Below are 20,280 nucleotides of genomic sequence, written 5' to 3' on the forward strand. Positions count from 1 at the left end.
CACTGCCCAGTGTGGCCGTCCAGTGTGAACCGGCCAGACCAAATACCAATTGTAAAGTCCCAACTGGACTAATTGTCCTATGAAAGTGACACTGTAGCCTGCTCTACAGGTTGCCCACCACAAGACCGCTCACCGTCTCGGTGAGAGGAAGACTGAAAAGCTGTGAAAGAAAACCACTAGCTACTGCATATTTACAATGGTGAGCTCCTGAACCTATCATCCAAGAGATAGAGTGGTGGCCACTGCTGCACCCGAAGTATCAGCCTCTAGAGGTGGAGCCATTAGATCGATGGGAAAACTTTGTACTCTATGAGGACTATCCACAAACCGTCTCTCAGCGAAAGGAGAATTCACCTGCTGCTTAGCGGATGGGAGTACCTGGCCTGAAGTGTACTGAGGCTGCCGACTCGCACACCCATGTCGATGTGCGCCTGCGAAGCCATCACAAGGAACCATCAGGGAGGATGACATGTGCGGTAAGGAGCCAAAGGTGTCAAGCTATTGAAATCCCTGAGGGTAGTAGTCAAACTGCTGTTGTGAAGCTGCACCTCCCCCAAACTATGGATGATTGCACTCAGCATATCCCATAGACAGCTGTACTGATCTAGCTGGCTGAACCCACCCGTGCCCCATGGTAGGCTGAGGCTACTGTTGAAACTGCATGTCCCCTTAAACTAGCATGTCCCGAAATCCTTGCATTTGAGCTCTAAGATCATCAATAATCTGTGACTTTACATGCAGAGCCTGACGCAAGGCAAAAATTGTAGCGTCTCTATCAGCTATGGCACTCTGTGCAACACGCAAGCAGCCTTCCATGGACGCATATATGGCCGAGTGCTTCTGGTGGGTGGCTGCTAATTTCTTTGCACCAAGTTCAATCATTGCTATGGAATTTCTTGACTCCTGTAGGTTTTCTTCAGAGATTTTGAACAACAAAGAAGAGTCGTCTCCACTAGAGGAATAAGTAGTAGCACCTGGAGGCGTACGAGTAGCAGGGTTACCCGAAGGCACTGCAGTGGTCAGGGTGATAGGTGTGATCAGGGTGACAATGGTAGCAGGATCAGTGGGTGAGCTGGATATGGGAGAGAATGACGAGGGTACCACATGTGCTGCAGCGAATGGTGTGGTAACAGTGTGGCAGGAGTGTAGATGGTAGTAGTGGGAAGAGATACATGTGGAAGAGAGACCTCCTCAGTAGCAGGAGTGGGCGTACTAAGAACATCGGAGCTCACAACGGCCTCCGACACTGTAGAGACGGGAACAGGGTTAGAAGAAGAACGTCTTGGAGGAACTGTCACCCTAGTCTCACTCTCTAAAAATGGCAGAGGTCATAGTGTCTCTGCCGTATCTTTGACCACTTTGACTCTTTTCTTCTGTTTCTTCTTCTGATCATCTGTGCCGAGAGACTTCCTTTTTACTAGCAGTGGCACTGTTGTATCCTCATCCACTTCCAAAGGTTTGATACGGATGTTGATCACCCAGGCCAACAGTGGCGCGAAAAAACATTGGAAGCTGGATTGAGCTGATTGTACTTGTGCTCTAAACCTTTTCGCCCTTGTCTGCAATGATTTAAAGAGGATCTGATGAAGCCCACAAGGGATGTTCTTGATTAAGCAGTAAAGACCATCACATAGTGGGAACATGGTAGGTACTTCTACTTTCCCCTTTGTTCCTTGCGCATCTCTCACCAAAAAGTAATATCTGAAAACTGCTAAGAGAGCTTTGTGATGCTGCAGTTCAGGATGATCGGATTAGTATAATGCCTTACATGCCTTTATGGTATCAGCTTTGGAGAGCTTTGAGTAAGACCTGGTATTAGGCTGCAATGAGGAAAAGTTGGTCATCCCCATTGCATGTCCTAGACCTGCAGTTGTCAAAGTGTGACCTCTAACTTTTGGAAAATTTTTTAACATCTGATGAACCATGCCGACTGGTATGTCATCGGGAAGGATAGCTTCAGCTAAAGATTTGATACGCAAGTTATCCAAATTGGTCCTGTGAGAGAATATCTATCAGAGATGGTTTGGGTTGCTGCATGTGAAAATTTAGTGAAAACTTTGTTTTGTGTTTTGTTTTTCAGGCCTAGCAACCTCATGACTGATCATATGACTCATAATTTTTTGTTTTCCTTTTGGATCTTTTTCTTGATCATTTGAGCTTCCGTTGTCGGAGGCGCTATCATTGTCCACGTCTGAGCTAGACTCTGCCTCTACTACCCTCTAACTTTCGTCGGATGGAGCACTAGACATCATGTTCGTGACCCCATGGCTGCTATGTTCTGATTCTTCTTTAGTTGCATAAATTTCCTCCCTGTGAGGTTGAGCCTTTTTCCTTGGCAACAATTTTTTACCTCCTGCCATAGCAACTGGTTGCTGACTGTACGCACTGTAGTAGTGTCCTTTATAGAGCTCAACAGTTTATAGCAAACTTCCTGCAGAGTATTTTTGTAGGGTCCCCAAGATCATACATAGACAATATCCCCAGCGAATGCATTTCTCAGCACATACATCATTGTGTCTCTCACACAATTGCAATTTAATCCCAACTAAAATTGCAAATCTGCTAACTTCTTTTTCCTATCTGTTCTTCTGAGAAACCTGTAGGAGGTGAAAACGGTTGATTAACGCCTTTGGTAGTTTGGTGCAAACCGGTTGATGTTTCTTTAATAGGTGGAGGGAGAAAATAGGTTGTTCCGTGCGAGGGCGAGAGATAGAGATGACGGCCAGCCTTAATCAAGGATTTGTGCGAGAGGTCGGTGAGAGCAAGCGATAGGTGGGCGAAGGCTAGATAAAAAAAGGGGAAGGGGGGGGCGAGGGCTGGATAAGATATGGCAGAGGTGCGGGGTCGATAGGGGGCGACGACGAGGGCTCGATAGGGGGGCGAAGGCAAGGGCTAGAGAGAAGGCGAGGGGTCGATAGGTTAGGTGGGGGCGAGGGCTCGATACGGGGGGTGAGGGCGAGGGCTGGAGAGGGGGGTGAGGGCTCGACAGGGGGGGGGCGAGGTCGAGGGCTGGAGAGGGGGGGGCGAGGGCTCGATAGGGGGACGAGGGCGAGGGCTCGAGAGGGGGGCGAGGGCTCGACAGGGGGGGGGCGAGGGCAAGGGCTCAATAGGAGGGGGAACGAGGGCTCTATATGTGGGGAGGGGGGGGTGGTTGATAGGGGGAAAGAGGGCGAGGGAAATTAGTGGCTAGGGTGAGGTGTAGAGAGGGAGGGGGAAAGGACCAAGGGAATTAGGAATTAGGGGGGTGACCCTTACAGCCTTACAGCAGGGGGAGGGAAGGTGGGGGGAGGGTAAGAGATGATATATGGAGGGGAGGTGGGGCGAGGGTAAGAGATGATATGGGACACATTAAGCAAGGGGACAGTGCAGGAGAAAAAGAAAGAACAAGGCAAAGATAGAGAGTGAGATATAAATGATGTCAGAGATAGAGAATAACAATTTTAGCACTTATCTTTATTAGGCTATGGAGTCTCATTAACCAGAACGGGGGCTATTGACCAGATGGGTGCTAATTAGAGGAAATTCACGCCCTCAAGAAACTTACCTTGCACGTGTGAGAGAGAGGGAACAGAGAATTAATTGAAAGGAGGAAGACATTAGGATTGAAGCAATTTGAGGAGTATTACAAAAGAGATAGCACCAGAAAGGCAAAGAGAGATGTAATCGTGAGAGAGTGCATTTAAAAGTTAGAGACGGAAAAGGGAGAAGCAGTTGAGCTGGTTTAATCGTTGAACAATATCCAATAATCAAAAGATCTATCCAATGAGACTTGAACCTCAAAAATTACAAGAGCAGAGAGGCAGTAGAGACGGAACAGCAATAAATGATGCACACAATGAAACAAGGGGAGTTTTTCAAGATAAGAACTGTCATGAGGAAGATTGGAGAAGAGGGAAAAATGGTCAGCCAGAGAGAAATACAAAGCTAAGGAGGGGATAATCATATGGTGGTGGGATGGCTATCATCATTAGATTTGTATGTAATTAGAGCGAGTGATAGCACTTAATCCTTGATCCATTTACTAGTGGAGGGGATAATCATATGGTGGTGGGATGGCTATCATCATTAGATTTTTATATAATTAGGGCGAGTGATAGCACTTAATCCTTGATCCGTTTACCAATGGCAAAGGAACGCCTGCCAGAGTGACTAATTGAATAGCCCCCTCTGGAAAAATCTCTTGTACCATGAATGGCCACGCTGGGACCAGCTTCTTAGCTTTCTTCAGATACTTAGCTTGATAGAGTAGCACTAGGGAACCCTGCATTATTTTCGGCTTTCGGAGATTTCAATCATGACACGCTTTGCGACGAAGTTGCTCGGCTTGGAGAGCATGTGAAGGTAACCTCCTGCTTTCTTCTAACATTGTGAGACGAGAGAGGTTTGCTGAAGCAATCCCCGCTGTGACACAAACACTTCCCACTCTTGCTGAACCTGAGTTGAACTCATATGGTGCAATTGCTTCTAGGCCAAAAGCTAGCTAAAATGGGGTGTAGTTAGTGGTTGCCTTGAAGGAGGTGCAATAAGCCCAAGATGTTGGATGCAGGTGACAAGCTTTCTTGAGAAGCGTGATTACCACTTTGTTAGTGCTCTCATCCTGCCCGTTTGCTCTAGGATAGTAAGAGCAAGACTTGCGATGAAAAATCTTGTACTTTGTGAGGAGTGTGGAGATTAGGTTGTTGACAAAATGACCACCTCGATCACTGGTGACTTCCAAAGGGCACCCAAACCTGCAAAAAATATTTTCGTACAAAAATTTTGTGATGGTAGCGGCTGTACAGTCCATGGTAGCCACCACTTTGGCCCACTTTGTTGCATAATCCGTTGCTACCAGGAGATACTTACGATTGCCAAATTGAGCTAGGCCAATAGAAAGCAGATGTAACACATCTCCATACCATTCTGGGGTCGTGTCGACCTTAAAGAGATGACTATCAGGAAATCATCATCAACCCCAGTATCGGGCTCACCTGAGTGTATGCGAGAGATGGTCGGCCATGACGTGCCGCTTACCTAGACTAAGGACTACCTCGAAGTCGAACTCCTGGAATATCAGTAGCCACCTCCAGACTCTTCCTGCAACTTGGGGTTTATTAAGAAGAATAGTAGCGCATGATGATCGGTGTTTTTCAACCCAAACGACATCCTAGTGTAGATAAAAATACCCCAAGGATTCAAAAAGGCCATTTTCAGTTGATCACCTAGATGGATGCCCAACTGATTGCATCCACTAAACCCATCCATGAAACTGTACAAAACATGCCCTGCTACATCTTCGAGCACACGCTCAGTGAAAGGTGTGGGGAAACCATCTAGGATAGTTACCTTATTCAGAGCGCGATAATCTACGCACACCCGAATTTTATTGGACTGCTTCTTAGGCGCTATCACCATGGGTGATAACCACTCAGAGTGCTCCATAAGTACAATGATCCCTGCCTCTTGCATTTTTTCGAGCTCTGACTTGACAGCCTCTACATAATTTGGGTTGAGCTTATAAGCTCGGCCTCTGATAGGCTTAGTCCCTTCAACCAGAGGGATGGTGTGGAGACCCAATTCTGGTGGGATCCCTTCCAAATCCTTGTAGGACCAAGTGAAAACATCTTAAAAGAGTGAATAAAAGAAACTACCTGATCAAGTAATGCGGGATGCTCCCATAACCAAGCTGCTAAGAGGATGTGTTGAGGGTTGTCAGGGTTGCCCAGGTTGACTTTTTTTACCGGCTCAGGGGTGTAACTATGGAGGGTACTTCAGACGCTAAGAATTGAGCTGCCTCTTGGAGCTTCAAGACATCATGTGCTGGTGTCTGATCGATTAGAAACTCCGCATACTCTTCTTGTAACTATCCTGGTGGAAGCTGCTCGAAGGATAAATTTTCAGACACAGACATAACAGAGTGCTGTTGAGGGGACAAGGCGTCCGACCTGGGAGATGTTCTAGGAAGGGAGGAATCCTTGGCAATTTCATGTAGAGGAGATTTCTTCCCCCTTCAGTGATGTTTTATAGGTTCCCTGAGGCCGGCAGCTTTTATCAGAGGAACTTTTGAATCATGAGAATCAGGGACTAACACACTTACTTCTTCGACTGCTACACTGTCTGTTGTAGAACTTGAGACATTGGTGCCCGCCTGGAGAGAGTATTACCGGCACATGTGAGTTTTGAATAGCGACCACATAGCATGGCATCGAGGTGGTAGCTTCCAACCACTGCAGCAGGTCTTCGTCAGACCCGTCAGGTGGGATGGGTTGCTCAGGGTCGGGATTGGACTGTACTGACAATGAGCTGTGATGAACCACTGGATCCATACCTCCTTCGAGCTGAATTGGTTGCATGGGGGAGCCAGAAGTATGTATCCACATGGCGTTGTTTCCCCAATCATGAAGTGCCTTAGTATGCTGCAACCATGGTCTACCAATCAGCAAAGGAAATCCTCCCTCCACCTGAGGAAGACTGACCACCACAAAATCCAAGCTAAATGTGAAGTCTTGTACCATCAGAGGCACCTTCTCTACTATGCCCACAGGGTAGACTATCCTCTGGTCTGCTAATGTAACGGTGAATGGAGCAGGGCGGGTAGGCTGCAGACTTAAGGCAAACATAGTAAATTCTGGCATCAGATTGATCCCAGATCCACCATCCACTATGACGCCTGAGAATTGATGCCCAAGAATAGACACAGTGAGACCAGGACTTTTGTAGTCGGTGAGGGGAGCAGCTGGATATGAAATCATGTAGGACCCCAAGGGCTGCACAGGTAGGTGCCCGCCACCACTAGGCCCTGCACTAGGGTACAGAGACTGGATGATGGAAAGGGTGTCACTTCTAAAATTTGCATCAAGTCGAAGCATATCGTACAGTGACACTTGCTGAAAGGTGTTTTTCAAGATAGACTCTGTTGTGGGCTTGTTTCCTTTGATTAGATCTTGCTCTGGTATCTTAAGCTTCTGCACGTCCTCTACTGCTTCCATGAAAGTGCCATCAATATCTGATAGAAGCAAGGTAGGTTGCCTCTTGACATGCCTGCTGGTTTGTCAGCTACTAAGGGAGTTTGACTCATTTGTGTGACAGGAGATTTAAAAATTGGACCAGGGAGGCTGAGCCCAAGAGCAGCTCTCTGTGCCCGTGTGAGCACACCAGCCGGCTCTTCCACTTGCTTCAACCCATCAGGCAACTACAAGAGTGGAAGGCGGGGCCTGTGGAATGTATGCTGACTGTGATGAGGTTAAGCTTTGGGAATGTAAACTCCTGTTGGTTCTGGTTTGTGCTTGCAGATGTGGATGCTCATTGTTTTGTGCAGTCCTTACTATAGTGATCCTTAGCTTCGGAACAATGTCGGCAAGGAGGAGACCCTTCTGGCAACGGACATTTGCTCTGATAATGTCCATACTCTCTTCACCTGTAGCACAAAATTGGCCTATTGGAGGGGCGAGGTGGTCTCTACCCTTGCTGCATGGGATCGGATGCTGACGTCTAGAAGCTTTGGGGGACTGAAGGAGTACTAGCATGATAAAAGCTGGGAGATGCAAAGATGTTGTGAATACCTTGCTGCATAGGAGGTGTTGTCAGCAGAGGTGGCAACCGGTTTTGATGGCCATAGTGTGAGACCATGTTGGATGCAGGTGCTAGCCCTTGTTGGAGAGAAGGACCTAGACTTTGTTGAATTTTCCGCAATCCCTTGATATAGTAGCAATCCTTGTCTTCGTGCCCAGATTTTTCGCAGAAGTGGCAATAAGGCCGAAGGGGACAGTCCTGTGGAGGATGCTTGGAGAGCGATAGAGCTACACCATACCATAGCTTTAGTCTCCCGTTGAAACCGAAGCTCTTCTAGCTCTCTCTTGATTTGATCCAAGGCCTCAAGATGTGGTGGTTTCTCTTGTCTAAGAGAGATTGATTTCTCTTCTTGGAGAGTGTGTTGTAGTTTTAGGGCTTCAAGTTCTCTGCGCAAAGAAGTCAATGGATCAGCAGGACTTTCCGAAAACACAGAGGGAGTCTCTATGTGAGGGGGGTTGGTGAAAAGCTTCCTAGGCCCCTCTATCCTAGTAGCAGCTGCGATGAACTTCTCCAAAGTGGCGTCGGGTCGAAGACTCTCTCGGAGTTTTTGCTGCGAAGTTTTGGGAAGCGCCTTCTCTACCCACTTCTTAACCATAAATTCATTGGCTTTCTGGGGAAGCTTGGCAACCAGAGACTTGGTTTTCATCATAAGTTCTGCAAACGTCTCCTCTGGCTAGAGCACCATGTTGGACAACTCATCCAAAACCTTCTCCTGATAGTCACCTAGCCTGAATGCTGAAAAGAACTGTTGTCTCCCAAGTTGCAAAATGGTTCTCTACAAACTGGCTGTACCATTTGTCTGTTGAGCCATCCAAGGTAGATGGAAAGAGTACCAAATAAGCATCCTCTCTATTAAGACCACGACCCCTACAGAGAGATACAAATCTCCTTGCATGGTCATCAGCATCTTCTGAAAAGAGTCCTTTGAAGGTAGGGAACTTGATATTCACCTTGGCCAAAACACTTGCCAAAGCCTCCATGGCCCCTTGCTGAGCTTGTTGCTCAATAGCCTGTTGTAGCAGAATAGGAGAGAGATTTACTGGAGAAGGTGATCTGGAAGATGTGGAACCTGATGAAGGAATGGGTGATGTATGTGGAGGTATAGGTGATGAGGTTGATGGACTTCTACTAGGTACCAAAGGTCGTCTTCTGTTATAGTACTTCAGAGGGCTCAGTAGTGCGCTTTGACGCTCGACTGACCGCCTTGTATGTGTTATGCAGTGACCACCAATCCAACCAAGCTTTGGGCAAGAAAACCTTGAACTGGCTAAAGATTGGTCTAGACTCTACTAGACCAGGCTGGACCAGGGACGAGACCAGGCTGGACGAGGTCTAGACCAGGGTGGACCACGGACGAGGTCTAGACCGGGGTCGATGAGAACTACACCAGGGACGAGGACTGGTTGGACCAGGGCGAGAGATGACTAGGGCGAGGGAGGACTAGACCAGTTGGACCAGGCACGGTAGGCAAAGCTCGGCAAGGTAGGCGAAGCTAGATAGACCCAACTAACTTCAAGATTTGTACCTCACATAGTGAGATTTCAGTTGAGATCACATCGTGGTCGCCAAAATGAGAGCACCTGTAGCGCAGATAGTGTGTCGTGCTCTCTACAGTGGGTGCTCCTCATTGCAATGTGCGTGACAATCTCACTCAAAACAGACTGAAACAGGAAACAATAGACAATAACTGAGCTCACAGAGACACAACAGCGACAGTAGACCACAACAAATGACTCGACTATCTCAAAGAACTGATACAGACTCTGGCGTGGCAACACACTCAGCTCCAGCCCAGGACTCTCAGGTACAATGGGGTGTCGAGGCTCAGATGTGCAAGGGTGGTGAAAATGTGCTATGTGTAGAGACTCGCTCAAGATGACTGCGTGAAGATCCAATGACCAAACCGCTACTCCTCATATATACAACCATAAAGAGCCACCAACGGCTCATAAATGACAACATCTAAGTCTATCTCCACTGAGTGGTGGTGATGACTTGGCCAGGATGTCCACTAGACCACTGTATCCCTGCCACGTGTCACTGCCCAGCGTGGTCGTCCAGTGTGAACCGGCCAGACCAAAGACCAACTGTAAAGTCCCAACTGTACTGTCCTGTGAAAATGACACTATAGCCTGGTACAACGAGAACAGAATTGTTTGTTTTTTTGCAATCAAATTAGTGATCATGTTTTGGTAAGAACGCTACCAAGTGGTGTTTATAGGATTCAATATTAAGGCTTTTATGGTAGTGGTAGGGCTGCCATAACAAGATAAGATTGTACTTTGGAACTCAATTGGTAATGTCCAACAAGTATGTAGTCTTTGATATAAAAAAGTGTGGAGAATAATCTAAAGTGCAACGACACAATAGTTATTGTAAGCGTGATGTGTACACTAGTGTTGATTTTATCTATTTCCAAGTGACATACTTTGAGATTATTATGAGCCCAATTATGTTCATTTTGATACGTGAGAAGCACTCTTTTGCTTTTAACGAGTGTATTATTTTTTTTCAAGAGTACAATGTGTGCTCATCAATATGGTCGCTCAAATTGAGCAAACATTGGATGTCATTTGTATTCAAAAAAGATAGTCTTTCTCATATTTAGTTTCATTAGAATATGACAAATAACTTTTTCACCTTTTTGAAATTAAGTATTATGAAGTTGATATCTTGTGGAGCTTGTAGGCAATGAATGGAGCATTCATAGCTTCTTATAAGACTATCAGGAATAGACTAACTTGCAACTACACTTATCACAATATTGAAAACTTTTGGCAAAGCAATTCAAGGACTTGTATGAAATCAATAACGTATCCACTACATGTAATGCTCAAGTAAAAGTTGTCAAATTTATTAGTGTTGAGCCTCTCTTTGTGGAGCTTCCCTCTTACAAGACTCATGCTTTTTAAGGGAGCTTGCTATATTGGACCATCGGTGTTAAGGCTAGTAATTTGGGTGCAGCACCAATGCTCAAAAAGGAACCTAGGTATAGGGCAATCCCACCTACGAAATTTTAAAGGTTTCAAGATGCTCTTTGACTACTGAAAGCATGTTCTTCCATTGTCTTGAATGCATTAGAACATTATGGACAAAAAGTCTTTCCTACACATTTTGAATACCAACATTCATTTGTCATGCTGGAAGATGTTGAGACTTGGTTACCTTCAATTTAATAAGCTCTCTCCAAATTCTTGGCATCTCCGAATGCATTCCACGGTGAGATGGCTCATGCAACTATCTAAAGCCCCTTGATCTTGTTGTGAAAAATCTTCCATTAGACCCTTACAATATTATGTCATTTGGTTATATGTTTCACAATGTCATCGATCTTTCAAAATAATACTAATTTCAATGTCTGTATGATCATTATCCCAAACATGATACCTTACATACTTATGAAGCAAATAGAGTATATCCTTATACAAAGGTCTAGATGATATTGGTTGAGCTATGGAGGCCCCAACTCCTTGTAACTCTAGGCAAAGTTACATCCACCCCCGTCTCCTCCACCTAGAAAACAAGCCCACCTATTCATGTAATTCTCAATTGAAGTCTCCAATGCACGGGCAACAACCAAAAGGTTGCATAGCATACTTTTTAGATGAAACTACCTCTCCATTTGACAGAAGATAAAAACCCACTACTAGATCGCCATATAAATTCAAGTCTCCATTAAAATCCCGTCGTCAGATTGCTATAGAAATTCAGGTGTAAGACAATCGTGCCTTGCATTTTTCATGAACTTACTTGCCATACATTCACATTTTGCCACAACATGAGAATAACTTCCAATACAAATTTACAATTCCAACTGAGCACGTATCCATTAGGAATCATGAAAAGCCAAGAAAGCATATGCACATAAGATCTTAACATAATCCTTGCAAACCACACCGTGCAACCAAAATGGGCACCATAGTGACAACCCGACACAAAACACAAAAACCGGAGTTTCAGAGTTTCGATCAAGGTCGAAACAGTCAAAAAACGAGGCTTTTTTATGGAAAAAAATACCAGAATACCCCTCTAATTAGTGGAAATTCCCCTCAAATTTCAAAAATTCCCAAAACACCCCCAATATTTTGTCATAATTTTCCAAAATACCCCTCAAATTTTCCAAAATTCCCAAAATACCCCTGATTGTGAGATAAAAAATTTCCAAAGATTAAAAAAATTATACCTTTCATAAGAAGACTGATTGTCTATCAATACAAGATACTAAAACTAGAATTTGAGTAGGCTATGTAGGCTTTATAGATGGATTGCTTCATTATTTTTAGATATAATTGCTCTTTTTTGCGAGGTAATTTGTGACAAATCACATGCTAAGCACTCAAAAACGGATCTTGATTGTCGAAAAAGAATAAAGGAATGACAAGCTTGAGTAATTCAACCAAAATAGATACAAGGGTATTTTGGGAATTTTTGAAATTTGAGGGGTATTTTGGGAATTTCCACAAATTAGAGGAGTATTTTGGTAATTTTCCCTTTTTTATTTATTAAAAAATCAATATGATACTTTAAAAAAGAAGCCAAAAAAGATAATTCATTGATCATATTATACAAAACTTCAGAATTTATATGGCAAAAACTTAGAACCTTCAACCTAGGGTCTACCAATGACCACTTTGAACTGTGAAAGTCTGCAAAGTTCAAACCAAGACTCAAGAGACATTCAATTCAAAGACGGTTTTCAATGTCATAAAAAAACAACCGTACATGATACTAAATGTCAAAAAACTAAGCAAAAAAGTGACCAAGTCATAAGTGAAGAGTCAAGTCATAACATGTCTAGTCTCCAAATACAATAAGATAGGGTTCATAAACATAAACATAAGCATCCATTGAGCCAATCCCAACATAGTCATCTAATGGAACTATTGATTCTCAAGAATGTGAGTCCTGGAACATTAAGCATCTGCCCTCAACTTTTGTTGGGAAATTTTCTTTTTCACTCAAGAAACTCCCTTTCTTCCGGTCCAAAACTTCCAAGAAACTCCGTTCCATTTCTTGGGGCAAGAAACGGCGTTTCGTGCCACTATGATGGGCACGCCTTTATTATTGACCAATTGTTTGCAAGTAATTACCCAACAAATCAAGCCAAATGAATGTAGCCCTAATCAATGCCAACCCCAATGAGTCCTTAGTTCCTTGGCTTTATCTTACATTTTTGTGAATCCCTCTAGGGATAAGTCCAGCTATTGTGGGAACAAGCTGTCACCATCTCACAACCTATGAGGCAGCTTCAGCAACAGCTCACTTACGGACAAATCAAGCCGCTAATGAATGGAGCTGTCAAGCTGTTAATGCTTCACATATGACAACCAGAAACTTGACTTGAGTAGTCTTTGTCCATTCCATTGATAAGTGATGAATAAGCTGGTGCCTAATGCCAAAGCTCTAAAGAATGAGAGCTCTTCAACATCACTAAAGGTTTAGGTTCCATGTGCCCAATTAGCACTGGTTGAACTGTTCATCAGCAGCCAGTCTTATGTGACCATCACTGCTGATATCACTGATCGCGGTTCCATAATCCACAGTGCCAAGATGCACTTCAAGAGCACATGCCCAAGCTCCAATCAGAACGTTAAAAGTCATTCTTAGGAAACGACCCTCCTGCAATCAATTCATCATACTGGAAACATGTCAACTTATACAAGTAACACCAGGATCTTACACAATGTCAATGCATGCACGTACCTTGTACATGGCTTTCTACCGAGTGCAGTCTGATTTTTGGCTGTGGCTTGTCTGAGAGACCAACCGGATATTCTGACTTTGATGTTTGGACTTGTGCTTTGAGTTGGGCGATTCCACAACCAGTTGATATTGCTGAATGTAGTACCGGAGTGCGTTGGGATGCAGCCAAAGGAGATACTACTGCTTTAGGCAACAACACTCTCGTGGCCGGCATAGATCTCGTAGGCTGTAAGGTAGGAGACCTCTCTGACATGCTTATCTTTATCCTAGAAAAATATAAATCCAGAAAATTAAATCCTTGAATCGGTCTATATCAAAGCCTCTTAATATGGTAGCCTATACAAATTTATTTTCCTGCAATTCTAGAGTAATGACACAGCATATGCATCCTGCTAGGTAATGTGTTTTACCATCCCCCCCCCCCCGCCCCCCCCGTGGGGTCCAAAAAAGAAAATCTCTCTTCTTTCCCTCCCAAGTCCCATAAATTGTGAGATGATTGTACAAGAAATTTACCTTTCATGAATATCCACATACTCGTCTTTTTCATCCAAAATCTCTTCCTGTCAGACCACAACATTAGAATGGGAATTCAAAATAATTTTCATAAGACTCAACAAGTAGATTCAAAAAGCTGGCAACTCACCTGTAAGAGCTCCTCTATAACATCTTCCATGGTTATGATCCCCACAACCTCCTCGTCCTCAGGTAGACTTAAAGTCCCTTCGATTATATCCAAAACATCATCCTGACCCATCCGCTCTCGTCTTTTACCCTTGTGACTACCATGGTGTCTTGTGGCTGTGTCCTCCTCCTTGAAGATTGGGGCTGAGTTCCTTTCAAGAAAAATGACATTTCCTGCAGCTTCTGAACTTGCATCTTCAGCAACATCCAATGCTACCGCCGTGGTTGTTGTGCCTAATATATCCGATGCATTCTAATTATGCACCCTTAAGAAGCCAAAAAGTGTATCTAATGACAAAAATAGACACAGAAAGGAGAAGTGTAGCAGCACTCTTAAATCCAAAACCACCTTGGGCAACTTTGGTTTTTCCTGAACTTTTTTCTCCAAGTTCTGTGCCATGTTGTTTGCTTCTCTTTGTATCTTTTAGCTTCTGCTTACTGCACCTCACAACAGCTGCCATGTGGCTATGCCCTTTCTGGAACTCGTTTAAGATGTCATACAGTGGCATGTTCTCTTCAACCCTGCGGCGAAAACCCACATTTTAGAATTGCTGGAGTTAATGCTAAGTACATACAACTGCTGAAGGCTGCATATAAATGCATAAATACTAAACCATAGCCACTAGGCCCATAAGGCATTGATACTTAAGCATTAAGCAACCATTAAATTCACCAGCTTTTATCTAGTTTTCTTGTTTTGAGGACGCAGCTTAACTTAATGATGACTGATCCTTCATATTTACTTTAATTGTCAACGAACCATGCAGTGCTAACATTATCGATACACTGATCAGCATGGAGATGACTCCTTCACCAAAATACTTGCACTAGCCAGCATCTATAGCCATTTGGCACAGAAGTCATGCACTACCATGTCAATTGAATACAAAGAGAAAATTATTCCAAATTGCCCTGTGGATAGATAAGAGAACATACAGCTTAAATAAGTAGCAAATAGCACAAGAGACAAACATAAGATCATAAACACTCAAATTTCAAAACACCAGGCCTTTTAAAGCGAAATCTGCAGAAGAAGATGCAATATAAATGTACATGCATATCAACCCTGCCTAGCAGCTTGCTAAGGCAACATGCTGGCTTCAGCATAGAGCTTCTGGATTCTTAAATACAGTATGAAGTGACGAAGAATAAAGTATCAGATATACTTAGAAAGTAAAACCTTGGCATTCGTCGAATCGTACTATATTGCTTCAAAGGTAAGTTGTCCTCTGGGCGAACCACAAGCAGGTTCTTTACCTGCATGGAAAAACACTTTCTATTTTCGTTCTTCTTTACATACCCACCCACTTAACTGCTTGCGTTCAGGATTGCATTCGTACATTGCACACATAAGCTGATATGTCACAGAACCAGACAAAATAGCAGGTTCACTACACCTGTCATGCTGAATCTTACTTACTGGACCCTAGTTACAAGCTCCAAACAATACCTGGCCAGGAGTTACTAGTCAAGTATGCTTCAGATAATGCTTGGTTGGGAGTAACTTAAAATCTAAGTGTCAACAAAGATCATCTTTTTTGAGACAAAAGAATTCAAGAGGATGATTTTACCAGAATTAGTCCAATAATGTTTGTAGGTGATCCCATATACACAGGAATTCTACTGTGGTTTCTCGACATGATCGATTGCATTGTCTTCCTGTAGCAAATAAAACATACATACTCATTCAAAGAATCTCGCTAAAATACTTGCAAGTTACATTCAAAATCTCAGTATGATCATACATATCTAGATTTGTATTTATGTCAATACAAAACGTGGAGGAAATGGGAGTCATTGCATCTTTCGCAGTCTTCTGTGTCAGCTCAAGTGCACCTGTGATAATTGTAGTCTCATCATGGGTGAGCTCTCCACCCTTTCCAGCCTTCCATCACACACAAAAAAGTAACCAGAATACTTGAGTTGACACAAATGGAAGTACAGGCTACAGCAACCTGAGGCAGTAGATATATGATAAAACTTCTGACCCATAATATCCACACCAAATGGTTAACTACATTGATATTTGATAAGATGCAAACATTTTGATATTATGATCTTCATTCTGCTGGCCTAAACGAAAGTCCACAGGAGTATAATCTACCTCATTTCCATGCATATGAACAAGGGTCATCAATTCCACTCGTCGAAACAAAGCCAAGTGACTCTTTCCAAGGAGATAGTCCAAGAGCTGAAAGTAGAGCACGTCAGGTTTGATGTACTCAAATTATTGGAAACCATAAAACAGCCTCTAGTATCAGCTCACCTTGCTTATGGGATAAGTTACTGGGAAAAATATTATGACCAGTACTCTAACCACAGGTGTCATTGTTGCTCCAACTGCAAGCCCATACCTGGAGCATATGGCTTGAGGAAAAATCTGAGGAAAAAGAACCTCTGTTCAAACAGCTAGAGAGTTTTGTTTCTGTGCTTGTTCAAGAAACTTCCAAACAAATGAACCAAAATCATGCCATATGTATCAAAACTTGAAATGCTCACCTCTCCAAACAACAAAATCATTGTCACGGATATCAGAATCGCACCCCAAGCATTAACCAATGAGTCCAGAAAAATTGGCAAGGCCTGCCAACAAGATGCAAACCGGCTGTCAAAATAATCTCCCTTTATAAAAGATGTAAATTCACAACTTGAAGTTTTAAGTTTAGATACCTCCATAGCCATGGCATTCCCCAGAAGAAGTGTACACAATAATAGATGTTGATTTTTCACCACAGGCAATATTTTAGCTGATTCACTTGAAATAGTGTTAGTAGATGTCCTCGTTGCAACATAGTTCACGGAGTGCAGAAGATAACCAAGTCTTTTTCTCGAGCTAAGCACAACTCACTAACAAAACCCCTAGCAATTCAACACAGCTAGTAATGCAGCACGGTAACATGACCACATTGGGGTAGTAAATAAAAACTGAGAGACATCTTAATATCAGGAATGGCTTGTTTCAAATTGCACATGTACCTACATATCATCAACATTTGATACAAAAGCCAGACTGAAGATGTACCACACCAATTACAGTGATGTCTACTTCTCTCGAATGTGCGTACCAATTTGAATAGAAGAAAGACAAAATTGAGGGAACTATTGCTTCTTAAGTTTTCAATTTTTGGGCTTCATCAGTTGAGAGATATGCAAGTAACAGCTTGCCACATCTACAACAACTGTCTATGCATAACTTGTGCTCTTGTACAAGAAGTATATCCACATCTCGATCTACGTGGCAACACAAATCTCTGTGAAGCAAATTCTGTCTAAGACCACTGATGCTAATGTGATGCAAACCGTTGGCATTCCAAGTGACAATATGACAATATGTGAATCCATGTGACAACCAATGAAGAATCTGAAACCTCCAAGGCTTACATCAACCATGTCAACGGCTACAAGGCTGAGGATCAATGCCGAGCCCTCTTGGTTCTTGGCCGAAGCTGTGAAACAAGAGCTAATGGAAGCGCATCCTCATCATGTGGTAGTGGTCATAGGAACTGTCCTAGGGCAAAGGAGCAAGCTGTTGTAAACCAAGAAGCAAAGTAGTAAGAAGAGCATCCCAGTGTGGAAGCGGTGGTAAACAATAACAGTCCATTGTATGTAGCCACTGTATAGCTCCTAAGCTTTGTGCCGCTATATCTGTAGCAATCCAAGATGGAATGCATTTGGATAGCCTGCAAAGTACGGCATAGAACAAAATCCACAACTGAAACCTCTGTCCATGTCTCCGTGCCAACAAAAGGTAGGGAGAAGAAGAACATGGTGATAGGGAATTTGGATTATGGTGGAAAGGAAAGTGAGCCGTTCACGGTGTAGTGAGTGTGTTACCCACAAGTGATTAAGGAGAGATTAACATTAATGCAAATAGCAAATCATAAAGTAGATTAATCGGTGATGATGGCAAAGTGGGCTCAAATGCTTGGGATAATAATTGGATACAAAGTGTGTGGCTTAGGCTTCTTTCATAGAGTAGGGAGAGAGCATCTAATGGCATAAGTGATGATGTCAAATTGTAAGCTTCCAAACTAGAGAAGGTTTCTACTAGTTGGTGGTGCGGATGTGTCATACACCCCGAAATGCCTCCCCGTGTATGTCATAGTAGCATGCAAATACAAAGTATCCTCCCCTAGAGAATTTAACAATAGGGTGTAGGAACAAAACGCCTTTCCCCAGAGAATTTAGCAATAGGGTATAGGCCAAATACACCTCCCCTAGAGAATGGCAAGCAACTAGGTGGTAGGTCAAATGCAAATGGTGCTTCCTTGGAAGTCAAAGGTCAAAGGTGAATGCCTACTGCAAATCATTGAACATTTTGTGTTGTTGATGTTGATTGCAAAGTGTTGGTGTTCTCAAATTTGGTCAAATAGATATTTAAGATCTCTTGGGATAGTTTCCTACGTCGTTAAAATTCTCTTCTTCTCGGGTGTGTCTGTGTGGGGGGGTGTGCGCGCGCTACTAAAAAGAGGAAAATGGCATAACCTTCCTATCACCCCAGTGTGGTAGATTGGTTATGCCATTTCCCACTTCAACAACAGGTCTTTAGTTCAACTCTCCTCGTTGGATAGATCTTTAAGGTCTCTTGGGATAGTTTCCTACGACGTTAAAATTCTCTTCTTCTCGGGTGTGTGTGTGGGTGTGTGTGCGCGCACTACTAAAAAGAGGAAAATGGCATAACCTTTCTATCACCCAAGTGTGGTAGATTGATTATGACATTTCCCTCTTGAATAATTGTTAGGTGCAGCGGAATGAATGTTTGCGCTTTGCTCAAGATGAGTGCTCCGAGCTGTGCTCAAGGTTCCTTTTGTTCTTATGGAAGGGAGAGCCTTCCGTTCTTAATGAGAGAGTGCAATGATCACAACAAAGTGAATGGACACTGTGCGTGCAAGTGTATGAGACTGAGAGATAGAAATGAAATGAAATGATATATTAACGTCTTCAAAAGGCCAAAATGACCTATGAGACCATCAGATACAAAGTGGTGAATCTAATACAATGTCTGAAGTACAAGTACAAAAAGTACTGAAAGTAAAAATGAAAACTGAAAATGAAGTGTGAAATGTGAAATGTGAAAATGTAGAATAGGCCCTCAATGACAATCTGGGTGTCATGTTAGAATGCCTCTAATCCTCTGTTGGAGTCTCCGTCAATGGAGTGTGCTCCTGTGTCTCGGTCGTGGTCGTCTCGATCTCCCGAGCTCAGTCGCCCCGTCAATGAGGGTGCCTCTCGTATGAATGCAGGTACAACCCTGTGCTGGTGGTTGGTCTCTTGGCTCCCTCGATCCAAAGAAGTCTGTGATCTATCTCTGCAACTGTCGTGCTCCATGTCTCCTCAACAGACTATCTCTATGTCGGTGTAGCTCAAGTAGATATAAGCCAAGGCATCTCTGATCCTGATACCTCATGACTCTATCTAGGGGTCCAAAACCCTCCCTGAATAAGCAATGGAAGCGTCCTCGTATCTCATAATACACAGTACAATGGAATATGTAGTGTAGCTCTGTCTCTGGCTCTCTACCGCATAGTTGACATATCCTAGACTCCGGCGGTATCCCTCTGAATCTACCCGTCTCAGTCTCCAGCTGGTGTGAGGATGTGCGCATCTGATCAATAGCACATCGCAGACCATGAGACAAATGAGTGTCCATGTAGCTCGGACGAGTCACAAACCCATCTCCTGAAAGTTGGAGAAGGTGATCTTTGTAGAAAGCCATCTTCGTACCCAGCTCTTGCATCGGCTCTACCCATGTCCTCCTGGTGTTCAACTGTATTAGATCCTGACGAATGAGTCTAGTGATCTCCGTCCGTGTGACTAGCAGGGAGGGTGCATCTAGGGAATACTGAAAAGGAGGCAATCTATCCATGCTGAGACCATGCCTCTGAAACCATGAGGTCATCTGCACATACCAACATGATGCATCTCCCTGCATCGCTAACTGTCTAGAAGACTCAAGAGCCAATCTAGTATATCTGCCTCTATGTGTATCCCATAGACTGTGCATAAAGGACATTGATCTAGTAAGAGCCTCAATCTCAATAGGAGGGGTGGCTACCTCCGCTCGAATAATCGCATGTGGTACGGAGGCCTTGGCTCTAATCATCTGGGATATCATAAATACCAAGGGTCTCTCCATGTTCCTCCAACTGTCATGATTCGCAGATGGTCCCCAAACTTGGACCCCATAAAGCATAGCTGAAGCAACCAAAGTATCAAAGAGCCATAGCTTTGTTCGTGGTTCTTGAAACTGAACCTGCGAACATCCTCTCTAGCCCTCCCAATGCCGCATAGGCTCTGGACAGTCTAGTCTCTGCTGCTCTCCTCAGAGTAAACCTCGGTCCCGTG

At 43.7% G+C, this 20,280-nt stretch overlaps 1 protein-coding gene across 2 annotated transcripts in view; it reads right to left on the reverse strand.

Annotated features, from left to right (window-relative positions):
• Nucleotides 1-12,244: 12,244 nt before the first annotated feature.
• The window catches only part of LOC147456868 (DUF21 domain-containing protein At2g14520-like), a 68,305-nt gene continuing 60,269 nt past the window's right edge, over nucleotides 12,245-20,280 (reverse strand). The window contains exons 2-13 of one of the 2 annotated variants that reach the window (XM_086511980.1): nucleotides 16,606-16,682; nucleotides 16,435-16,518; nucleotides 16,202-16,315; nucleotides 16,040-16,126; nucleotides 15,681-15,820; nucleotides 15,507-15,594; nucleotides 15,116-15,192; nucleotides 14,285-14,457; nucleotides 13,898-14,169; nucleotides 13,768-13,814; nucleotides 13,255-13,520; nucleotides 12,245-13,170 (exon numbers count right to left, since the gene is read on the reverse strand). In XM_086511980.1, the coding sequence (XP_086368106.1) occupies nucleotides 13,142-13,170; nucleotides 13,255-13,520; nucleotides 13,768-13,814; nucleotides 13,898-14,169; nucleotides 14,285-14,457; nucleotides 15,116-15,192; nucleotides 15,507-15,594; nucleotides 15,681-15,820; nucleotides 16,040-16,126; nucleotides 16,202-16,315; nucleotides 16,435-16,518; nucleotides 16,606-16,682 (1,454 nt within the window). In that variant the 3' untranslated portion in view covers nucleotides 12,245-13,141. The remainder of the gene's footprint in view (nucleotides 13,171-13,254; nucleotides 13,521-13,767; nucleotides 13,815-13,897; nucleotides 14,170-14,284; nucleotides 14,458-15,115; nucleotides 15,193-15,506; nucleotides 15,595-15,680; nucleotides 15,821-16,039; nucleotides 16,127-16,201; nucleotides 16,316-16,434; nucleotides 16,519-16,605; nucleotides 16,683-20,280) is intronic. The other variant, XM_086511981.1, reaches the window with a different exon arrangement.

Source organism: Adiantum capillus-veneris, chromosome 5 (genome assembly GCF_014529385.1).
Source record: "Adiantum capillus-veneris isolate H3 chromosome 5, ASM1452938v2, whole genome shotgun sequence".
NCBI lineage: Eukaryota > Viridiplantae > Streptophyta > Polypodiopsida > Polypodiales > Pteridaceae > Adiantum > Adiantum capillus-veneris.